This window comes from Drosophila ficusphila, unplaced genomic scaffold (genome assembly GCF_018152265.1).
Source record: "Drosophila ficusphila isolate 14025-0441.05 unplaced genomic scaffold, ASM1815226v1 contig_414, whole genome shotgun sequence".
Classification (NCBI taxonomy): Eukaryota; Metazoa; Arthropoda; class Insecta; order Diptera; family Drosophilidae; genus Drosophila; species Drosophila ficusphila.
The window spans coordinates 8,409,039-8,429,444 of record NW_025064328.1 but is presented as its reverse complement, the minus strand read 5'-3'; the positions used below and the strand labels follow the sequence as shown (position 1 = coordinate 8,429,444).

Here is a 20,406-nt window from a genome sequence, read left to right as displayed (position 1 = left end):
CTCCCTTGTATAACTACAAATATTTTACGGTAGTTTGTTTTAAAACTCTAAGAGCACTGTTGATGGGGTCATTTTAATAATAATAGCCTATTAAACCCATAAGCTAACGATGCTTTTCTGGTACGTGACAATTATTGCAATGAGTGCTAAAAGGGCACTAAACCACCCTAAAATTGGGTTCAAGAACCTTGTCATACCGATCCAAAACAAACAGATCAATAGATAATTATGGAACACCACACAAGAAGCAAAAATGGGATAATTCTAAAGCGTTTATAAATATTTTATTTACTTTCTGACCCTAACTTTTACAATTTGTACTCTTCTTACACGAAACTAATAATCTTCCCATCTAGTCGTGGTGAGATCAATAAGGCAATTGTCTTTGGAAACCGTGTGTTTAGTTAGAATTTTTTTGCTTCAGGCGAAGTTCCTATATCAGATTTATGTCAGCTTTCTGTTATAAGACCCAGCTGCTTTGGTTGGCAGCATTTTCTCCTCTGAAATCGACTGGTGATACTATTTACCATTTAGTATGTGGAGTCAATATATGATTAACTTGTTTATTGACTGTGAATTGGCGCTTAATGCTTTCAAGTACATATCACCTTTACACATAAACAAACACTAGCTGCCTTCCAAGTCCGATTTTCCTCATCACCTCGCGTACGTTGATTATAAACATTAAAACCAATACAAACTTGAAAACCTTTCACCAAAAATCTTGTAAGCTGTGATAATAACAAAAAAATAAATATTAGTAACAACTGCATCAAAAATTATATTTTATCACACCAAAGCAAATCTAAATGGATTAAATCCGTAAAATAATTGAAAAACTTATACTATAGCTTACCCTTAATTTTTGGTTATTGGTGTTTGTTATTACTAAGAAGTCCTATTCATCTGCCTAAACCTAATCGGCACAGCAAATATTAAAATAATACTTAAATACGTTTTGAAAACATGTTGATACACTGGCTTATATATAATTTTGGAATAGTGGATTTGTCAAGGTTTCATTTCAATGTCTTTTTTAAGAAAAGTAAGAGGGTGAGGTTAACTTCCTATGGCCTGGTAGACGCTGTCGCTGCCCATTGATTTCTGAATTCCGAAGACCGTGCTGCAATGGGGTATTGAAGATCTCATATTTTGTTCAACATTTAAAACTTCTAATAAGTACTTACGCCGACATGCAATAACAGATGAAGTAAAGTCCCACGCTAATAAAGTTGAAGATGCCCGGATAGAAATTAACTGTTGCTTGGTATACCGCCGTATACATTGGTGCAGCTCCCAGCGGCGAGATGGATTGCAGGGAAGTAGTTAATGAAAATATTTTACCTATCGAAATAAATGAAATACACGCAACTTAGTCCTTAACGGATCCTTAAAGAGAGAACGAAGGGATCACTCACCCAACTCAGAAGTGGGAGTCACGTGCGATAAGATGGCCTTGCACATTGGCGACATGACACCTCGCATCATGCCCAGAACCAGGGCCAGATACATCTCGCTTCCATAAACAGCAGTTGCTCGAACAGTGCTCTCGAGGACGCAGCAGGCGAAGGCGATGAGCGTCATCACGATGGTGGACATTCCAAGGAGGCGACGTAACAGGATCATGGCGAAGGCACTGCCCACCACTTGTATGACCACCCTTGCCGCATTAAAGGTACTGTAATCCTGGACAGTGAAATCGAACTGCTTTCGCATAAACATATAGTTCACTGTGTTCTCTCCCTCTGGAATAAAGTGTAATTTTTTACTGGATTGGAGTAGGTTAGTACCAGCAAACTCACCCATAGCGAAAACGCACAAGGTCAGCGACATCATCACAAACCAGATAATAGCACGATCGTAGTTCTCTCGTTTTTTAATGCACGTCCTTACGAGGACCTTTACCAAGTCCAAACGGAAGAACTCTCGAATACGGGACTAGATGGAAAATTACAGAATTCAGTAACAATAATTACACTCGCATATATTACACGTACCCCAGTTTGAATATCTTCAGACTTGAGACTCTCCGGCACAAAAAAGTAGACGTAGATAACCGCAATGGAGATGATCGAGCCCACCAAGATAAACAGTGTTGACGCACCAGTGGCGGCATAGATGGATCCACTAGCCACACTCCCCGCCATCATTCCCAGTCCCAGAGCAGCTTCCATGGTTACCATCCTGTAACGAAACCCAGTCATTAGTATGAAATTATGTATATACATATGTACATATGTAGGTAAGCTATTGCTAATAACAAATCGCGTTTTATAAACTAGAAATATATAATTCTCTCTTACCTCATGGCTCGCCTATCCTCGGTGGCCACATCAGATACGTGGCAATAGAGGATGGTGATGAGGGCGCAAGTTCCTCCACTGAACACAGATGGTACAGAAGACAGCAGGAACCACCAAGGACTAATATTGGTGGCCGTTGTTACTTGTGTAAGAACAATCAATATGATCGCACTAATAAAGTATCCTGTAAAGAACTTTATACTTGACAAATATTTTTAATAAATTTAATGTTTTCTTCTCACCTATAAATGTTGATAGAAGTATGGGTCTTCTCCCAAATTTGTCAGACCAAGGACCCAGAAATAGACTCACTAGTGCGGGAACTGTGCTTTCGAGCATTGTACTTATCATCGTGATGGTGGACGCATAACTTTGAACTTGGCCCTCGATCTTCTGCAAAATGGGAACTCTGATGGTTAGGGGATTCTTCAAAGCTGATAAGGCTGAAAAGGTGTCGTCACATTCGCATGACTCACAAATGGGGGAGGTGAAATTTGACTCGGCTTAAATATCTGCACACATGCATATCAAAATATCTACACCTGATTTGTAAAGTGTGTTCAATAACTCTTTGTGATAAGACGATTCATTAGTCATAAACAATTCGGGCTTTTATTTCGCTGTGGTCAACTGATAAGTCAAAACAGGTGGGACAAATAGTGTATATTTGTTATATAGAAATGAAATAAAAAAAACTTTATGATGTAAAATTTTATAAAAATGTTGACCAATACAAAAAAAAAACAATACTGGTTTTAAATGGGAAACTAAACTGATCATAATTGAATTTCTCCGTATAAAATAATTAATGGCTAACTGGAAATGTTCGCTTGAATCGCTGAAATCTCATGCATAATGGATAAAATACGTATACGGCCTGCTGGCCAGTGCATTGAAACTTGCCTTAACCTCATCGGAGGCACGATCCGTACCGAGAAATGGCTCGCATTCCGTAGCATTATATTTCATGACCGTGACGCAGGTCTGGTAGAGTATCTGATTCTGATAGACAGCATCTGGTGGAATCACAATCTGATTTATACACGCCCACACAACAGCTGCGATCGATACAAACCTGTGAGAAATCTGCCAAAGAAAACCAGAAATACGGCGGGCTCTAGAATCAGCGATCGAGGTCGTTTTAGCCAGCGACCCAGAAACCCATTTGTGGGCGGGGTAACCACTCCGGTTTCCAGTGCCTCATCGTCGCTGCCAATAATTGGCGCCTCATCATCTCTTGGCATTTTGCTCAAGCGAAGGTCACGGCCTTATCGCACACCTTTTCTAACAAAGCAATTATCGGGTAGACAAAGGAATTAGCGATTCATTCAGCAAAGCAATGTATCGTAGCGGGAACTGTGGGAAACCTCCGCGCGCGCCGAACTCGAGTGCTAGACTAACTGAAGGGAGCAGTTGAAATTGGCGACGTAAACAAACAAAGCGAGCGCTTGCCAATTGGCGCACACAAAATCGTTTGCGCCCTATCTCCACCACCTCGAACTTCTCCCTCTCCAGAAATCCACTCCTCAAAGCACAATCGTACTAATGCTGAATGATACGGAGTGTTTGTCGTATTTACAATTTATTTTTCGCTTTTTAACATATCTTAACAATGCTTTTTTATTTTTAATCTTTTGCTGACAAATTTAGTATGCTTGCACATGCAAACACATTCCAGACAGCAAATACATGCACACAGATAAAAATCATAATACTTGCACAAATACAAGGCGTACAAACTCTAGGTTTAATTACAAATAGTTTATAGTCGTTTAAAATGGGAGCCCTATCCAGCACAGGCAGGAGGTGTTCATATTATGAGATACATTCAGCTAAATTGGATTGCGGGAGTGCTGGTTAACTGCCAATAGCCTGATAAACACTGCTACTGCCCATCGATTTCTGAATACCGAATATCACACTGTAAAATGTAAGATTGTTTGCAATATTTAACCAAATTGAACAAACTAGGAAAGGAGTGAATACATACGCTATCAGAATGTAACACACAAAGTATAGACCCGCGCTGATGAAGTTAAAAGCCCCTGGATAATATTCCAACGTTGCCTTATAAACAGTGGTATACAGAGGAGCAGCCCCGAGTGGCGAAACCGATTCCATGGAGGTTGTCAGAGCGAAAATCTTGCCTAAATTGTATGGGAATTTTAAGTTAATCGGACCCTCACGATTCGCTAATTGCTTCAAACACTTACCCACTTCCGTGGCGGGTGCCACGTGAGAGAGAATTGCACGGCACATCGGTCCCATGACGCCCCGCATCATTCCCAATGTCATGCCCAGGTACATCTCCTGCCAGTAAACGGCTGTGGCTCTTACTGTGCTTTCCAGAACGCAGCAGGCCAGGGAAAGCATTGCCATGGTAACGATAGACATCTTTAGGACACGGCGCAAAACAACCATTCCAACAATGCTGCCCACAATCTGGATCACGATGCGAGAGGCATTGAACAAGCTGAAATCCTTGATGGTCCAGTTGAACTGCTCTTGCATGAACATGTAGTTCACAGTGCCCTCACCCTCTGTAATCAATAGTTGAATTAGATTTCATATGGCATCGAAACTATGGATTCTGTTACCCATATCAAATATGGCTATCGTAAGAGCAATCATAGTAAGCCAGATGATGGCGCGATCAAAGTTGGGTCTTCTTTTAAAGCAAGTGCGAACCAGATCCTTAACCAAATCAAAACGGAAGAACTCACGGATTCGTGACTAGAAAAATAAAAGAAAAAATAAATTAACTATTGAATTTCTGTTTTATGAAAAGTCACTTACTCCTGTTTGTATATCGGCTGGATTCAAGCTCTCAGGGACAAAGATATAGACATACATTAGAGCTAGCAACATCAGGCTTCCGGCTATTGAAAATAGAACCAAAGCATTTGTGGCAGCATAGATATAACCGCTGGCCACATTTCCAACCATCATGCCCGCGCAGAGGGATGCCTCGTTGAGAACCATTCTATACAATAAAAGGGATATGTTTAGAAAGGATTATTATTTAAGATTATCCACTTACCGCAGAGCCTTCTTTCGCTCCTTGGCTACATCAGATATGTAGCAATAGATCCCTGTGATCAAGGCACATGTTCCGCCACTTAAAACAGAAGGAACTGAGTACAGAAGGAACCACCATGGACTTATATTCGTGGACATGGTTACATAGGTAATAACTATCAGTATGAGTGAGCCAGTAAGGTAACCTTTTAAAAAACAAGAAATTAGCAAAAATCTATTATTATTTACTCAAAGCTAACCCGTAAATGTTGTCAGAAGAATGGGACGCCTTCCGAACTTATCGGACCAGGGACCCAGGAATAGACTCGCAAAGGCTGGTATTATGCTCTCTAGCAAAGAGGTTGTCATCATGATATTGGCCGTATACGTCTGGACTATCACCTCCACTTCCTGAAAAGAAACAGACATTTTCGTAAAACAATGCGCAACTGCTGATTCCGTTTTTGTATGAGTCACTCTGGCATATCTCGTATCTATATTTATAAAGTTAACGATTTTCTAAAGTTCGATACTACTTCGAAATTTAGCCACAAAGGCTTTTGTTTACTTCCTCTTTTAGTATTTGCCTTGTCCGACATACTTAAAACCTTATCTGTAAGCTCTAAACAATGGAAGTGTTGCCTTAGTTTAAACAGATTTGCTCAATTGATTTTGCTTTGTCAAGTCGAACGATGATCAACTCAGAATATAAGTAGGTCACGTCTAAGAAAATTGTATTAATCTTAGTATAAAATATACTTTGAGCTTTACAGCAGCGGTTAAAATAACAGGGTGTTTTGTAAGTTAATTTGTTTAACGTTGTAAGGAAACTGGTAATGTTTATGCCACAAGTTACATAGATTACATGGGTTAAACAAATTGTAATATTGTAAGGATATTTCCTTTTGCATTTTAAAAGACAAACAAAATAAATTTACATAATAAGCTAGTTATTCTTAATGGTATTACACTGATCGTAATTCTATATACATACATACATATGTATATCGGAAGCCCGAAACGCCCCACAGAAGATAATAACTTTAAAGCAAAGCCAGGCACGAAAGCAGCAACCAGATTTAATGACGATACCAAAGCGTTGCGATACATAGTATACGATTTTAGGTCGAAATTATTCACTTACTTTATCCGCATCCGAACTGCGATCTATGCCCAGCAACGGCTCACATTGTGTGGCATTAAATTTCTTGATGGTGACGCACGTTTGGTAGAGGATCTGATTTTGATAAACCGCCCCTAAAACACGACACAAAAGTTAATTGAATGATGCACTGAACCCTCCGATATTCTGTCAGCAGCTCTCCGTACCAATTAAATATCTGGCAAAGAATATCAAAAAAACTGCGGGTTCCAGGATGAACCATCGGTAGCTGTTGTAATCATGCGGCGGGATAACGGGAGAACGGTCCACCTGTTCATTACTAGCTGCAGAAGAGGCGTCCAGAATGCGTGGCGCCGCATCGTCGCCAGCCTCCACGTCACTCACCAAGGCTTCCGTATCGGAGCGGGGCATTCTGCGGATGCGTTTCTGAATTGCTACTTATCTCTCGCGGAACTCGGAATCCCAACTGCCCACCCCCAGAATACTGAAGATAATGGGAAATAGCAATTCATGCGCCAGAATGCAGCGCAGTTTCTCTGATAGAGACTTCCAAACGCAACGGCGTGTTATGAGATACTGAAGCTCCAGCCGTTTGACTGCTGATTAACGCGGATTTATCGTTGTTAAACCCACTACAAATGTATGTAGAACTTGTACATTGGTTTTTGCCAATACAGTTGGCTGTATTTTTTCCGCAGTTAATGTTATTTAAAACTTTCTAAAGTCAGCAGCAACAGCTGATTGCATCTGCTTCTTCTTTGTTATTGTTTTGATTACGATTATCGATTTTTGTTGCTGGGGATGCCAACCTGTAGTATATTAAAACCAGCGGTTGGAATTTTATTGTATTTTTTACTTGTCAATTAAATCAATTTTAACTTATTTTAGTAGCGGCGCCGCTCACGTTCTCCTCGGGAATCTCGTTCCCGCTGATCATGGCGTCCTCGGTCGCGTTCCCGTTCTCTTTCTCTGCGATCTCTGTCCCCATTCCTGTCACGCTCCCGTACCCTGTCCCGGTCCTGGCGCTCCCTCTCCCGATCCTGGCGTCCACTGGTCTGCCGGCGATCGTAGTCCTCGTTCTGAGTTTCACGATTGCGGGCACGATTCCGCTGGCGGTCGTAATCCTCCAAATCATCATAGTAATCCCTTGATCGTGTACTGTTGTTCTGTCCAGATCTTCTCTCCCGATCTCGACTACGTGACCTGGACTTGGAGCGCCCTCTTCGGGGTCGCCGCACCGAGGATGAGTTTTCCTTTGGTCGACTGGACTCTTCCGCCTTTTCCTCGTCACTGGGCAGCTCGTCGTCCAGATCTTCGTCTAGCACGGAAACTTTAGGCTCAATCTCATTGTTTTCCTCCAGAATGGATCGCTTCTGGATGCGGGGCAGGATAATGTCGCAAACACGATCATTGCGCAACAATTCGTCTATGTACTCGTCCATGTAGACAATCTCAAACTGACCGGCTCGATTTTGGCGCCGCAGCTTTCGATTATCAATGTACAGTGGCTCCAGATACTTGTAGCAGTCCAACGCGGCTCCAGTGAGACGCAGATAGAAGGCTCCCAAGGCCCGCACATACTTAAACTCCTCGTTTTTTATAAACTCCACAACAATGTCCTTCTCTGGCTGAATTTGCAGCATCTTGAGCGTGAGGCAAAGGAACTGAGTAGGCTTGATGTTGCCACCATAGACGCCACCGACGAAACGCAGCTCCATGGCTTTGTCTACCAGCAATTCCGCCGTAAGAGCGAAGCACTGCTCCTTCCAGTACTTGGAATCGTAAATCCTAGAGCGAATGATCTTCTCAATGAGGTACTGCGGATTTGTGCCGTGCACGTTTTTGGCTTCCTTCACCGTGCGATTGGCCATGTTTGGTGTATTTTTTGTCGCCCGTAGAGGCTGTAGAGTCGTTCAATCCAGCAATTTAGGGACGACGGTAAATGCAGGAAGAAAAATGTGATATTTATTTGTTTATTTTCGGCGTTTGCTAGCCAAAGTGACCAGCTCTTATCCAGCTAAATATGCAGTCCCGCAAAAAATATACCAACCGCATACAGAAATACGATAGCGATAAAGATGGCAATCGATATCGGGTGACGCATACGAACAACAGCTCCCAGACAACCAAGAAACGCAATAGCAGGAAAAAACTCATTAATTCGGGGTTTCTAGGTAAAAAAAAACAAATCAGCCAGGATGAGTTTCTTTGGGAAGATGTTCGGTGGCAAGAAGGAGGTAGCGCCCACTACCGGCGAGGCGATACAGAAGCTGCGTGAGACGGAGAACATGCTCATCAAAAAGCAGGAGTTCTTGGAGGCCAAGATCGAGGACGAGTTGAATATAGCTCGCACGAATGCGTCCAAAAACAAAAGAGGTATGTTTGCATCCTGCGAAAGTCCTTGGAGTCCCAGTGGGCCAATGGCCACTGCGATGGGCCGGGCAACATGACTCATTGCTTTGTTTTTGTTGCGGCTGAGAAGCCCCTTTCAATTAATCAGTCCCACATACTGCCTGCAAATAGAAAACTCAATAAAACAATCTGTATTTCTTCGCCTTTCTCACCCGCATACCATTTGATGCCTGGACTTGTCGGCAAAACGCTAAGAACGTAATATAAACATTCTTTTCGATATACAAAAAAAAATCACAAACCATGCAGTAGAGTAACTCGAAACCACGCATTGCAAATTGGCCATATTATATGTAGAATATATAACACAATTTTTTAATAACAATAACCCGCCTACTTGGCACCTTTTCAGTGGCCCTGCAAGCCCTCAAAAAGAAGAAGCGCCTGGAAAAGCAGCTACAGCAGATCGATGGAACCCTATCCACCATTGAGATGCAACGCGAGGCTCTGGAGAGCGCCAACACGAACACTGCCGTCTTGACAACAATGAAGAATGCCGCGGATGCCCTCAAAACTGCCCACCAGAACATGTAAGTTTTTGATCAGCAGCAGCAAGTTAACCGAGTACTAACATTCGCCCATTAAATAGGGATGTGGACAAGGTGCACGACATGATGGACGACATTGCCGAGCAACAGGATGTGGCGCGTGAGATTTCCGATGCCATTTCTAACCCAGTGGCCTTTGGGGCCGATCTCGACGATGAGGACCTCGAGCGGGAACTCGACGAGTTGGAGCAGGAGAACTTCGACAAGGAAATCATTGGCATTCCCGAGCCGACGCCCACCTTGCCCGAAGCGCCCACAGAAGATTTGCCCGAGAAGGCCAAGGAGAAGAAGAAGGCGGCTACCACGACGGCTGGACCGGCTGATGACGGTAAACCTAAGGGTCACAGCAATAGGTTGTAATATGTTGTAATTATCATTCTTTATGTTTCCAGATGATCCAGACATGAAGCAGCTGTTGTCCTGGTCCTCGTAAATAAAAGCTCGATCGAAATCTCCTCAATGTTCTGCAGATTCACCCCCAACCCAAACTTTTTTGTTTTAATTAATAATCAATAATGTTAATTAAGCCAAAATTTTAGTTCGAAGCGAAGGAGAGAAAAACAAGGCATTAAATCCTTTGGCAATTATCAAATGATACATCTAATAGGAATGTGATTTAACAAATAAACGGAGCATAGTCAGGCCACGCAACAGAAACCAACAGTAAATATCCGCTGCATAAACAATGTATTTTCCTTTTTTTTTGGTACTATTATGCGAATTTGTTTGTTGATTTGAATGGCTATAAAAACCACTGTTTTGATATAATATTTCAATCAACGAAAATTAATTTTGGAAAAACTATTTGTTTTGTGGCACTCATATTTCCGCAGACCTAGCTTTGTATTGAACAATTCACATAAATAAAAATAAGAAACCGCTCGACTGCAAGTAATTCAGTGCAAGCGAGAGGTACAAAGAAAAATAAAACCAAAATATTTTATTAAAAGTGAGTATTTGCTTAAAAAATTAAAACTTTGAATTTGAAGATTGAAAATTGTGCTTTCTTATATATTATCCCGGGAATAAAATATCTTATCTCTTTAAACTCTTAAGACACATTCTTACCAATTCTCGTTCATTTAAACACAAATGTGTAATTTGAATGCACTTTTGAGTAGGCTTTTATTACAAATCGATCGGTTGTACATCAATAACATTTCAATTATGGCTTGATTACTCTATGTACTATGGACTTGTCTAATTTGTGGTCAAGTAGTGCTGCCTCAGACTCTTCACATATCGCACCGGAACTTCCGGCAGGTAAACGCAGACAAAGAACATCAATGGCCCGAACAAAATCATACAGATTAGCCAGTAGACCAAGCCCAAAATTGTGATAGCATCCATATAGGAGACGGGGGATCGATCGGACAGTACGTAAAAATGTGGGGGTAAATTAATATCTTGTGTGTATAATTGTAAATAAATAACTAGTATCACTAAACACCGGACTCGGCCAATGGAGATGGGGCAGCAAGGCAAAAGGCTTTTGTTGCCGATAGCGCTCCGATGTTCCTAATGGATTACAGATGTATGTAGCTGCAGGTCACTTTAGATTTAGATTTCGATTCAGATACGGATCACGACTCATTCGACTGATGCTCCGATCCACAATCGTCTGGAAATCTTCAGGCGCGCCACCTAAAACGAAACGAAACACGAGATGGTATTGCATTAGTTGTGGTTTTGGTAATGACAAACGCGAATGCGGATCTTACGGCGTGCTGAGAGTCAGATTGCTCAATGGTCACTGCCCAGCTGCTCCACTGAATCACGCAATTTATACCACCTGGCAAGGTCCACGCCCAGATTGGTTATTTTCGGGGCTATCCCCGGCCACTCACATTCTAAATACGGGACTTTTTCAGCTGATCGCAGTGGCTGTTAACTGGCAACTGATTCTTAACTGGTTATGCAGTTCCAGTCCAGATACCCTCCAAATATAAGTCTGTCTCGCTCAGAACTTTGAGCCAACTTAAAACAAACAGCGCGCTCAAAACTCGGCCTTCAAGGTGAGCTTACGAATCTATGACCGCACAAACTGGTTTGCCAGCCTCTAGAGAACGTTCGGTTACGATCTCTTGGCTTTTATAATTAAATCATTTTGATCGAGCTTAACCCCTGTTGTAATCGACAATTGAAGGCAATGAACGACTATCAAGGGTCCGAAATAATTGCAGCTAACCAAGCTATTTAATCATGGGCTTCAATGTGCAATGTCTGATAAGCCAGTTGCAAGATAATCAAATTGTTCCACAGGACTCAGTAAACAAAACAATAAAATTTTACAGGAAATGAAAACGTCTTGATAACTAACTAACAAACATTAAGAGTATTAAAGCAAGAAATGGGAAAGGGAAAAACCAAGATACCATTTTAGATGGTCGCGCAGTGGTAAAGGTGTCATACTTAGGTAATAAAAACTTCATTGATAATGTCATTCAACTACCTTATCTAATTTTCACGATAGGCAGTTTGAATTCCTTAATATAAAAGAGAACATTTAAAGGCAATTTGAATTAAGCCAGACATTAGGTTTCAAAGTTTGTAAAGTAAAAAATTAAAATAAACATAATCTAAGATAATTAGACGATGTTTTAATTACAACCGAACTCAGAAATATTCTTCCTCTCCTAAATTTAATTTGACCAACAAAAATTCTAAAATTTAAAGGAGAGTAGATAGAATGACGATAATTTACTTTGAAGAATATATGTACCTTCATAATGTCTGGGGAACAAGTGGACTTTATATCATCATTTTCCAATGGAAGTGCTCAACAGGAAAACAAATAGCGTTGCAAGTTACCGAAATTGTTTTCTATCTTATCTGACTTTTTGATCAAACACTCCAAAATAAATTTCTAGAAAGAAAGCCAACTTACATGATGTAGAAGTAGTTATCACTATCCTTGCGCTTTACATCGCAGGGATTTCCGCTCTTGCTGCCCGAGGAGTTGGAGGATCCTGGCTCGGGATCCGTGTGCTGGGAGCTAGTGCTCCAGCTCCTTCCCCATCGGCTTCTGAAGGAGGACCCCGGGACATTCGACTGCTGGTTGTTGGTCAGGTTTCCATCCTTGCTGGAAACGGCGAAGAACGACTTGACGCTATCCATGATGCGACCCTCGCTGCGAACTTCGTTTCGATTGGCTGTGAATATTAGTCGAGCCTCCGTAGAAACGCCCGAAATTGATAAAGCTAAAAATATATATGTGAAGACACCATAATTTATTTATTTCGACTGAAATCTTGTTTTTTATGGTGGGCTCGTGCCCCTCGATCTTGTTTCCAAGTGTGCGATCTTTCTTTTTTTGGCTCTCGTCCGATCTAAATAGAGTTTATTTAAGGTGCAGTTGGAAAAACAAGTAAATTTATTGATAAGGCCTTAGTATACATTTATTATTATCGTATCTGCTTCAGGTGGGGTGGCCATCTTGAAGGTTTTTGTTTGTTTTCTCCGAGGAGAGGTCTTTTGTTCTCCACTGGGGAGAGTATGTATGTACATATGTACATAAGTTTAACACCAAACAAAGAAGTATGTATACTTGCAATTTACTTATCAAACAGGCTTCGATAAACTTGCAAGTAAGTGGCAAGTGCGTCGTAGTTTTGAGTTTAATCGTACGCCAATCTAAATATGTAGGTGTTGCCGCATACATATTATCAATTAGCAGTTCAAAACAGTTCACTGAGTAAACTGATAATGTGGTCAGAAATCGGCCGGAGCACGCGACGCCCTCGGGAGCCATGGAAAAACTAGTTAAGTTGTTTGGGTTATTGGGAATAGTTTAATTTGGCTAGTCGGACGTGGCACGATAAGGGCGGTGTGGTAGGGGCCTTAGAAAAACTCCGATAGACAGGGAGTTTGAAACGGGTCTGGCGAAGCCGATAAGAGTAAAGGGAGGTCAACCCAACCAACTGACCTACCTCAATTGCTCACTTGCCACTTGCGACGCGATCAAAATGGCAGACTCTGCTGGAGGCTTTAATTCCAATTTGTTTGACACGATTTCTCCGACTTCTTTCAGTGCACTCCCACAAATACAGCAAACCGATCACTTAACTTCCAGTCGCGAGGAGAGAACTGTGAACCGTTTTGCACAATGTCTGCGATCGCACTGAAAACGAAACAAGGCACGGCATCGGCATCGAGTGTTTTTAGTTTTAATCAATTTTGAATGCGAAGGCGTCGGGTTTTGTTTGAGTGTGTGTGTCTACCATGCAGACACCCATACAGACAACTCGCGTGCACAGAAAAATATTTCGACCAATTGATATTTAACTTAAAAACCTGAAAGTTGCTACCCATATCCCCATAAACAAAAACGGTTACGAGCTTCTTTCAGGGAAAATTATGAAAAAGGAGTAAACTTATTTTGCCCAATATATGTACATATATTAAGTTTCAGAAAAACATCTATTAAAAAATATAATACCCTTCCAGCCAGTACACTAATAAAGACAATTATTCTATAAAGCGAGATATTTTTCTAAGTGTAAGCTGCATACATTTTGTATACCATTTTATTTCCAAGCGTTTCGTTGCGTGTTGCTATCGTCTGGAAAGCGTCTAGTTTCATGTGTTGGTACCTGACTTTCCGAAGCGGATTTTCTTGTTTGTTTTGGTCGCTGCTTCTTTTCAGTGCCTTGTGTTTTGAGTTTGTTTTTGGCTGCATCTGTTTTGGCAGCTAAATTTACACTCTACCTGGTTCATCGTAGAACAGCCTTGTCATCGAACTTCCGCCCTTGCCTTTGTTTCACTTTTCTGTCTTTGCTCGTCTTTCTACACTTTGCCTGTTTATTGTGCTCTGATGCATGTTGATTGCTGTGGACTTTGGACCCCAGTTTTTCATCTGCTGTAATGCTTGTTTTTACGCACATGCGAGGCAATAGGCGGCAAGCAAATACACTATTTTTAATCTAATGGCTTTTCTTTAATTTAGTGGGCTTAGTCAGCCTAAATTCTTATTTTGAATAATAAACATAATTTTCATATAAATACAGTAGAATCCGGTTACAACGACTCCGCTTATAGTGCCCGTCCGGGTTTTGCGACGAAAACTCGATGGCTTGGTTGGTCCCCATACAAACTTATATGAAAGCTTATACATACGACATTTTTTACAATTCAACCGGATATTGCGTCGTGCCGAAAAAAATACACCGAAATAATGCCAACAAATTTTTGTATTTATCAGTGACCGGCACGACAAGAAGGTTCTTAGACTCTTACTACTCTCTGTTAGTTTTAAGAAGAATCTCCTTTTTGCTCCTTTTGGTTAATGCGTCTTCCGGGTATTACCAGATTCTACTATATTGTGAAACACTGACCTATTTAAATGCTTCCTGGTATCTATTACGGCAAATGGCTACCACGAATTTGTCATAATTTGATAACTTAAGGTGTGTTATCTTTATTTTTTTAAATGATAAGCATCATTTATAGATATCAAATTTTAGAAAAGTCAAAACCATTGGCAGCGCTGAAAACTTTAACGACTTTTTGCAAACAGCTGTTATAGCGTTTAAAAGAAGTAGCAGCGCTGATAGCATCAACAGCTGTTAAGACCAGGGCGGCATACTTTCGTTATCGACCGATAGCTTCTTTGTTTTGAACCAACCAAAAAATGCAACTCTGCGTAGGTTCTCGCCAATTGGAACTGCGAATATACTGCCTGTATATATGTAAATTGTTTATAATTAGCCATTTTTCTACGAAACAAACGATTAAATAATGCAATTTTCTGCATACTAAATGCCAAATACCGCAACCAAACTGCAGCCCGCGACAAGTGATGTGATTAGAGCAACAAGAAACGCGAGTTTTGAACGGTAAAACTTAGTGCCAAAACAAAGGGGACAGAAGAGGAACCCAAACCCAACAGAAAACCTCGGGTCGTGACCTGCCGAAGAGCCAGCGAGAAGGGAAATAAACGTAGAAAACATGGGCAATGCAAGCTCCACCGTGCACATGCAGCGCGAGCGCCACAAGTCGACCGATTTATCCACTCCGAGCTCTCCCGCACATTTCCGCGATTCACTTGTAGGCGGAGGGGGAACACCCGGGGGGGTGCTCGGAGGCGGGGGAGCGGTACAGGGTGCAGCAGCTTCGGTCGGGGCAACGGGGGGAGGAGGTGGTGGTGGAGGAGGCGGAGGCCAAGCTTTCTCGTTCGACAAAAAACATACGGCAGTCTTAAACGAGGGCTCGTCGCAAGAAGACGACGACCCGTACTACACGGGAACTGGAACTGGCTCCACCAGACGGGGCACCACAGACGAGTCATCATCATCAGCTGTTCCTCGTGAAAACTCGAGCATGGACAACAACGAAGAGGAGGAGGAGGGACAGGGCCCGGTGCCACTGGGTGGATCTCAACTGCTTGGCGAGGAGGACGATGTAAGGAAATCGGCCCTGCCCACTGTTCTCCGATGGGACGGAGGCGGCAAGAACGTGACTATCTCCGGAACATTCTCCAATTGGAAGCCCATAACAATGGTGCGCAGCCACCAAAACTTTGTGACCATCATCGATCTGCCCGAGGGAGACCATCAATACAAATTCTGTGTGGACGGCGAGTGGAAGCACGATCCCAAATTGGTCAGTCAAGGGAAAATCAATATATATGCAATATTTAGGGCGGACTCTTTCTCTTTACGATTCGGGCGCCCGAATGACGCAGTTAACAATTTTCGCCCCGCGTTGTGTAATCGTCGTAAACAAAACGAAGTCTCCCCAGTAATCAGTAGTGGATTTCAATTGGGTTCAGAGATGCTCATCCGGCGGAATTTAGCTACTTTAAAGGGAAAACTAAGTTGATATAATTTGTGAGCAAATTTATCAGCCCAACGATTTCAGTTAAACTAGAATAAAGTTTGGGGAAGAAAAACGCTTTGTAAATTACAAAGTCCGACTATAATAATAGGATTTATCAGAAAGAAGAGAGCAGTCTTATTTTATACTTATGAAACTTACTTAAAACCAAATAGATTGTATAAACATACTTATATGTATGTACATATATTTTTTTTAATTTCCGATCATCAAAATGTTATATATTGTATACATATCCACAATATAATAACACATAAATTTTTTAATTTCCGATCATCAAAAAAATTAACTAAGCGCCACATCATGAAGCCAAACACAACCTTCAATTACACTTACATACATATGTACGTACACAAAATGTTTAGTGCAATTGATTTTATATCTCTGATACAGCTATCCAATTCCCCAAGTTTTATTGAACCCATTGAAACCCAAAATATATCCGCCTATTAATGTCGCGCCACAAAGGGCCTATGAATTTTTACCCACATAACGGTTTACCCAGCTGTAATTACAAAAAAAAAATTGATTTGCTCATCGGTTTGCAATTTCAGAAAAGCGTCGAGAACGACGAGGGACAGAGAAACAATTTGGTATCCGTGCGAGAATCCGATTTCGAGGTTTTCCAAGCGCTGGCCAAAGACAGCGAGAACGTGACCAACTACGCCGAGAAGGAGTACTCGCAGGAGGTGCCTCAGGTTAAGCCCTGGGAGAAGGTGTCCGGTCCACCTGTGTTGCCACCCCACTTGTTGCAGGTTATCCTCAACAAGGACACCCCTCTATCGGTGCGTACCTCAAGTCCCTCGAGAGTTAAATCTATTAATGGTTTCTTGTTTTATGTCTAGTGCGAACCCACCCTGCTGCCGGAACCTAATCATGTGATGCTCAACCACTTATACGCCCTGTCTATCAAGGATGGCGTCATGGTCCTGAGTGCCACGCATCGGTATCGCAAGAAGTACGTCACCACGCTGCTCTACAAGCCCATTTAGGCAGCATGCAATTGGTATTTTAGCTGTAGGAACCTGGTTTTTATGAGGGGGTAAACCCGGAGACCTTTCGGGTAATACCCCAAGCCCAATACGTCTCGCTTGTCAAATTTACATTATAATGCAGTGAAAGTGTTTTATTTTCCTTTTATTTAAGCGTTGTATTTTTAATCGTTATAAATATACGGAACTTGTAAAATCTAAGATTATTGCATTGTGTCATTGATTTGTATTTCAATTTTACCGCTACGAATCGTAAAGCTTCTTTGCAATTTTAACCTGATATGTCACTAATTTCACGATCTAAGAATAAGTTAAGCAACTATGTATTTTGACTGAAAATTTTGTTCCCTTTTCGCTGTCTTAGAGTAGAACAACACTTTTGATTTTGATCAACGTTTCATATCACATGAGTACGCAAGTCTTTGCTTACGGAATTCTATCGGAATACATATGCGAACACTAATGTATTATGTGTAAATCCCTACTGGACAAAAAGAGGGCTAGAGTAAACGAGCCTAGTTTACATCAGTTTGACCTTGTGGTCCAACTGATCAGCGTCCAGTTTCTTGGTCAGCAGCAAAGGTGATGAGGAGGCCAGCGCAACGGTTTGCTTGGCCAAGAACCGCTCGTGCATTTTGTTGGCCGTGTGCTGAAACTCGCCATCCTCGTCGAAAAGCGCCTTGCTGAAGTATTCGGTAAACAGGCGGCCCATGTACTGGTCCTTGGTGGACGGCCACCAGCCCTCGAGGAAGCCGATGTGTCCGCCTCGAGCAGTGATCACGATAGCCACATGAGTGCACTGGTTGGCCGCCTTGATGGGAATGGCCTCCAGCGGTTGGAACGGATCATCGGCGGCACTTAGGCAAAGCAGCGGAACCGAGATGTGGTCCAGCTTATTGTGCAGTGTGGCATCCGAGTAGTAATCGTTGACATGGGCATAGCCGAACTGCTTGGCCGTGAACAGTTCATCGAACTCTTTGATGGTCTTGCAGCGCAGAATCCGCTGGATGTCGATGTCAGAGTCCTGGTAAATATCCCTGTAGATGTCCAGATGGTTGCGCAAAGTGCGACAAAGACTGCCGGCCAAGTGGCGGCCAAGTAAGCTGTTAATAACCGGCTTTTCGATGCTGGCACTGCCCTTGTGCACGTCCCACGGCACCGATATTATCTTTGCCGCAGACAGGAAACTCCTGGCCTCATCGCTTTTGCGGGCCAAATAGTTTCCCAGAATTAAGCCTCCCATTGAAATCCCTGTCGCTCCCAACTTGCAGTGCTCGGGCAAGGTGCGGCGCACATGCTGGATGACCTCGCACAGATCCTCACAGTTGGCGGCGCAGTAAAGACGAGGGGTCTTTAGCTCAATGCCACCGAGGCCACGGTTGTTGAACACCACCACTCGCATTCCAGCCTGCTGTGCGGCGAAGACCAGGCACTTTATGTATTCCGCCTGCGATTCACCAGTAAGTCCGGGTAAGATGAGGACGCAGGGAGCGTTTGCATCGCAGCCCTCTTCCATCCAGTCCAGCGCCACCTCGCCGCCATCCTTCAGCGAAAGAATCTCGCGACGGTAGTTGACGTGCGGCAGACTCTTGGAGCGCAGCAGGCTCGCAAGGACGGTCTGGGCACGGCTCTCCACGCACCAGAAAGTGGGCCAGTACTTGTTCTCCAACGTCGGCACCTTCCGGATCAGATACTGTTTGAACGGCCCGTCCGAGCAGGCGATAATCGGTCGCTGTAATTACAACAATAGCGATTACACCCGCGCCGAATGTGATGCAATCGCTGGCGTTACACTCACCTTGACAACCTGGATTAGGTAATAAACGACATAGGCCACCATCGCCATTCCCAAGACGTGGAGGCGTGGCAAGTTGGACAGGTAGGCGTACATCGAGTAGAACATTGCGCCGTGTTCTGAATGAAGTTTCCTCACTGATAATTTGGAACTCTCTGCCAGCCGGGAATGCGAGCTGAAAGAGCGAACAGATCGCAAATGAAATGATTTACAGCACAGCGCTACTTGCCAGCGGTATGAATGGGTTATTTTGGGCTAATAAGTTGAAGGAGGCATATCTAATCGCGCCGCGCGGTAATGTATACACATGGATTCTAATTGAACGAGTGGTCGTTCGTATTAAAGGCAGTCTACACACGCCCCGAGTGGGTGCAGGCGGGGCGTTAGGGTTTAGTTCAGGTACACTTGACTCGTTTACGGCGCTTATCGCTCACTCACAGCAGATCTTGACGTTGGACGGGGTTCTGGAGCTGTGGCTGCCGCTGATAGACGCCTCTTCCGGCCGAAAGGCAGCGGATATTGTGAGCCAAGCCAAGAAGCTCCGGCACGGAGCGGTACAGGGACATTCTGTGGCCGGAGGGTGGACCACGGATAAGAGCACACAGCATGGCAATTCTAAACTATCTAAACTTCTGTGCAGGTGTTTTAAAACGGAAGGATTTAGTGTCCGGGGGCTCTGCCAATTGTGTTGCCTGGCATTACGTTCCAGAATTTATGGGTGCTTACCTTAAAAAAGAGGGCGAAACAAAAGAATAAATACAAATTTAGGCAAAGCGACTTCAAAAAACCTGTGACGACGTTGTGACACAAATCGAAAATATGTGCGTAGACTGATAGTATCTATAATTATTGGATTGACCCCTGTGTTTCAGGGGGTTTCACGTTTCTCATCGGCGTCATCACGTGCAGCTACAAAATAGTGGGTGGTTTGGGTGGCGGGTGGCATGAAAGGTTTTCTATTGATTTAAATAGTCTAAAAGGTGCAGGTAATTACCGTGCCAAGTATGACGGAATCAAACTATTTATAATATTTAATTCTCACTAGCCGCTAATATACAGGAACTTTTTAGAGGCAAACTGTTTTGTTACACGCACTTATGTAACTATATAAAAAATATTATGCATTTTTTGTTCGGCTGCAGAAAGAGGAACCTTGAACGAAACGTCTGGGATGCAAAGAAAGTCTGAAAAATAATGAAGGGCGCACACAACCAAAATATAAACACAACCGTGGGACGCTAAATTAAATTCTGTGCGGCAGTGTGCCCGAGCTAAATGTAAGCTAAATCTATGATAAATAACTTTAGTTCTGGCGATAGTTTTTATAGTATTTTTCCGTTAAAGCTAAATTTGACGCTTGTCTCTTTGAAAATAAAGAAGA

At 42.6% G+C, this 20,406-nt stretch overlaps 8 protein-coding genes across 14 annotated transcripts; 2 read left to right on the top strand and 6 right to left on the bottom strand.

Moving 5' to 3' along the window:
- Window positions 1–259: 259 nt before the first annotated feature.
- On the bottom strand, window positions 260–3,707 carry LOC108090410 (proton-coupled folate transporter). Its single transcript, XM_017189062.2, has 9 exons — window positions 3,379–3,707; window positions 3,207–3,319; window positions 2,546–2,696; window positions 2,304–2,487; window positions 1,998–2,184; window positions 1,803–1,938; window positions 1,419–1,745; window positions 1,188–1,344; window positions 260–1,123 (listed from the first exon to the last, which is right to left on the bottom strand). The coding sequence occupies exons 1-9, from the start codon at window positions 3,545–3,547 to the stop codon at window positions 1,060–1,062; spliced, it is 1,488 nt and encodes a 495-aa protein (XP_017044551.1). The 5' UTR covers window positions 3,548–3,707; the 3' UTR covers window positions 260–1,059.
- Window positions 3,708–3,866: 159 nt separating this feature from the next.
- On the bottom strand, window positions 3,867–7,184 carry LOC108090409 (proton-coupled folate transporter). Its single transcript, XM_017189061.2, has 9 exons — window positions 6,651–7,184; window positions 6,466–6,578; window positions 5,582–5,732; window positions 5,344–5,527; window positions 5,100–5,286; window positions 4,901–5,036; window positions 4,517–4,843; window positions 4,294–4,450; window positions 3,867–4,224 (listed from the first exon to the last, which is right to left on the bottom strand). The coding sequence occupies exons 1-9, from the start codon at window positions 6,853–6,855 to the stop codon at window positions 4,161–4,163; spliced, it is 1,524 nt and encodes a 507-aa protein (XP_017044550.1). The 5' UTR covers window positions 6,856–7,184; the 3' UTR covers window positions 3,867–4,160.
- A 92-nt stretch (window positions 7,185–7,276) lies between these two features.
- On the bottom strand, window positions 7,277–8,456 carry LOC108090411 (pre-mRNA-splicing factor 38). The gene has a single exon (XM_017189064.2). The coding sequence runs from the start codon at window positions 8,313–8,315 to the stop codon at window positions 7,329–7,331; it is 987 nt and encodes a 328-aa protein (XP_017044553.1). The 5' UTR covers window positions 8,316–8,456; the 3' UTR covers window positions 7,277–7,328.
- A 71-nt stretch (window positions 8,457–8,527) lies between these two features.
- Window positions 8,528–10,090, top strand: LOC108090412 (charged multivesicular body protein 4c). Of its 2 annotated transcripts, XM_017189065.2 has the most exons (5): window positions 8,528–8,820; window positions 9,052–9,054; window positions 9,209–9,386; window positions 9,446–9,732; window positions 9,797–10,090. In XM_017189065.2, exons 1-5 carry the CDS (start codon window positions 8,643–8,645, stop codon window positions 9,835–9,837), a joined length of 687 nt encoding a protein of 228 aa, XP_017044554.1. In that variant the 5' UTR covers window positions 8,528–8,642; the 3' UTR covers window positions 9,838–10,090. The 2 variants fall into 2 exon arrangements, with proteins under 2 accessions (XP_017044554.1, XP_017044555.1); XM_017189066.2 differs by lacking the exon at window positions 9,052–9,054 and having other exon boundaries at window positions 8,531–8,820.
- Window positions 10,091–10,501: 411 nt separating this feature from the next.
- On the bottom strand, window positions 10,502–10,762 carry LOC108090414. The gene has a single exon (XM_017189070.2). It carries the CDS (start codon window positions 10,752–10,754, stop codon window positions 10,605–10,607), a length of 150 nt encoding a protein of 49 aa, XP_017044559.1. The 5' UTR covers window positions 10,755–10,762; the 3' UTR covers window positions 10,502–10,604.
- A 37-nt stretch (window positions 10,763–10,799) lies between these two features.
- On the bottom strand, window positions 10,800–14,133 carry LOC108090413. 3 transcript variants are annotated; one of them, XM_017189069.2, is made up of 3 exons: window positions 13,330–13,537; window positions 12,292–12,604; window positions 10,800–11,048 (listed from the first exon to the last, which is right to left on the bottom strand). In XM_017189069.2, the coding sequence occupies exons 2-3, from the start codon at window positions 12,519–12,521 to the stop codon at window positions 11,036–11,038; spliced, it is 243 nt and encodes an 80-aa protein (XP_017044558.1). In that variant the 5' UTR covers window positions 12,522–12,604; window positions 13,330–13,537; the 3' UTR covers window positions 10,800–11,035. The 3 variants fall into 3 exon arrangements, with proteins under 3 accessions (XP_017044558.1, XP_017044557.1, XP_017044556.1); XM_017189068.2 differs by having other exon boundaries at window positions 13,334–13,536; XM_017189067.2 differs by lacking the exons at window positions 10,800–11,048; window positions 13,330–13,537 and adding an exon at window positions 14,112–14,133 and having other exon boundaries at window positions 12,288–12,604.
- Window positions 14,134–15,029: 896 nt separating this feature from the next.
- LOC108090482 (5'-AMP-activated protein kinase subunit beta-1) lies at window positions 15,030–17,431 on the top strand. Its single transcript, XM_017189183.2, has 3 exons — window positions 15,030–16,004; window positions 16,793–17,023; window positions 17,084–17,431. Exons 1-3 carry the CDS (start codon window positions 15,351–15,353, stop codon window positions 17,228–17,230), a joined length of 1,032 nt encoding a protein of 343 aa, XP_017044672.2. The 5' UTR covers window positions 15,030–15,350; the 3' UTR covers window positions 17,231–17,431.
- LOC108090480 (phospholipase ABHD3) lies at window positions 17,361–20,285 on the bottom strand. 4 transcript variants are annotated; one of them, XM_017189180.1, is made up of 4 exons: window positions 20,020–20,285; window positions 19,464–19,934; window positions 19,029–19,200; window positions 17,361–18,962 (listed from the first exon to the last, which is right to left on the bottom strand). In XM_017189180.1, the coding sequence occupies exons 2-4, from the start codon at window positions 19,631–19,633 to the stop codon at window positions 17,751–17,753; spliced, it is 1,554 nt and encodes a 517-aa protein (XP_017044669.1). In that variant the 5' UTR covers window positions 19,634–19,934; window positions 20,020–20,285; the 3' UTR covers window positions 17,361–17,750. The 4 variants fall into 4 exon arrangements, with proteins under 4 accessions (XP_017044669.1, XP_017044670.1, XP_017044668.1 ...); XM_017189181.1 differs by having other exon boundaries at window positions 19,752–19,934; XM_017189179.1 differs by having other exon boundaries at window positions 19,464–19,751.
- Window positions 20,286–20,406: the final 121 nt, after the last annotated feature.

Bases quoted from the DNA above. Each gene is read 5' to 3' on its own strand.
- LOC108090410 (XM_017189062.2), bottom strand. From the start codon at position 3,547: ATGCCAAGAGATGATGAGGCGCCAATTATTGGCAGCGACGATGAGGCA. The intron at 2,488-2,545 runs GTGAGAAGAAAA...AGTTCTTTACAG, and splicing joins ACTTCTATCAACATTTATAG to GATACTTTATTAGTGCGATC. The intron at 1,746-1,802 runs GTGAGTTTGCTG...ACTTTATTCCAG, and splicing joins CTTGTGCGTTTTCGCTATGG to AGGGAGAGAACACAGTGAAC.
- LOC108090409 (XM_017189061.2), bottom strand. From the start codon at position 6,855: ATGCCCCGCTCCGATACGGAAGCCTTGGTGAGTGACGTGGAGGCTGGC. The intron at 6,579-6,650 runs GTACGGAGAGCT...GTCGTGTTTTAG, and splicing joins CTTTGCCAGATATTTAATTG to GGGCGGTTTATCAAAATCAG. The intron at 4,225-4,293 runs GTATGTATTCAC...TACATTTTACAG, and splicing joins GTGTGTTACATTCTGATAGC to TGTGATATTCGGTATTCAGA.
- LOC108090411 (XM_017189064.2), bottom strand. From the start codon at position 8,315: ATGGCCAATCGCACGGTGAAGGAAGCCAAAAACGTGCACGGCACAAAT.
- LOC108090412 (XM_017189065.2), top strand. From the start codon at position 8,643: ATGAGTTTCTTTGGGAAGATGTTCGGTGGCAAGAAGGAGGTAGCGCCC. The intron at 9,387-9,445 runs GTAAGTTTTTGA...CCCATTAAATAG, and splicing joins AAAACTGCCCACCAGAACAT to GGATGTGGACAAGGTGCACG. The intron at 9,733-9,796 runs GTAAACCTAAGG...TTATGTTTCCAG, and splicing joins GGCTGGACCGGCTGATGACG to ATGATCCAGACATGAAGCAG.
- LOC108090414 (XM_017189070.2), bottom strand. From the start codon at position 10,754: ATGGATGCTATCACAATTTTGGGCTTGGTCTACTGGCTAATCTGTATG.
- LOC108090413 (XM_017189069.2), bottom strand. From the start codon at position 12,521: ATGGATAGCGTCAAGTCGTTCTTCGCCGTTTCCAGCAAGGATGGAAAC.
- LOC108090482 (XM_017189183.2), top strand. From the start codon at position 15,351: ATGGGCAATGCAAGCTCCACCGTGCACATGCAGCGCGAGCGCCACAAG. The intron at 16,005-16,792 runs GTCAGTCAAGGG...TTGCAATTTCAG, and splicing joins GGAAGCACGATCCCAAATTG to AAAAGCGTCGAGAACGACGA. The intron at 17,024-17,083 runs GTGCGTACCTCA...TTTTATGTCTAG, and splicing joins ACAAGGACACCCCTCTATCG to TGCGAACCCACCCTGCTGCC.
- LOC108090480 (XM_017189180.1), bottom strand. From the start codon at position 19,633: ATGCTGTGTGCTCTTATCCGTGGTCCACCCTCCGGCCACAGAATGTCC. The intron at 19,201-19,463 runs GTGAGTGAGCGA...TCGCTCTTTCAG, and splicing joins GTCCAACGTCAAGATCTGCT to CTCGCATTCCCGGCTGGCAG. The intron at 18,963-19,028 runs GTGAGTGTAACG...TTGTAATTACAG, and splicing joins ACCTAATCCAGGTTGTCAAG to CGACCGATTATCGCCTGCTC.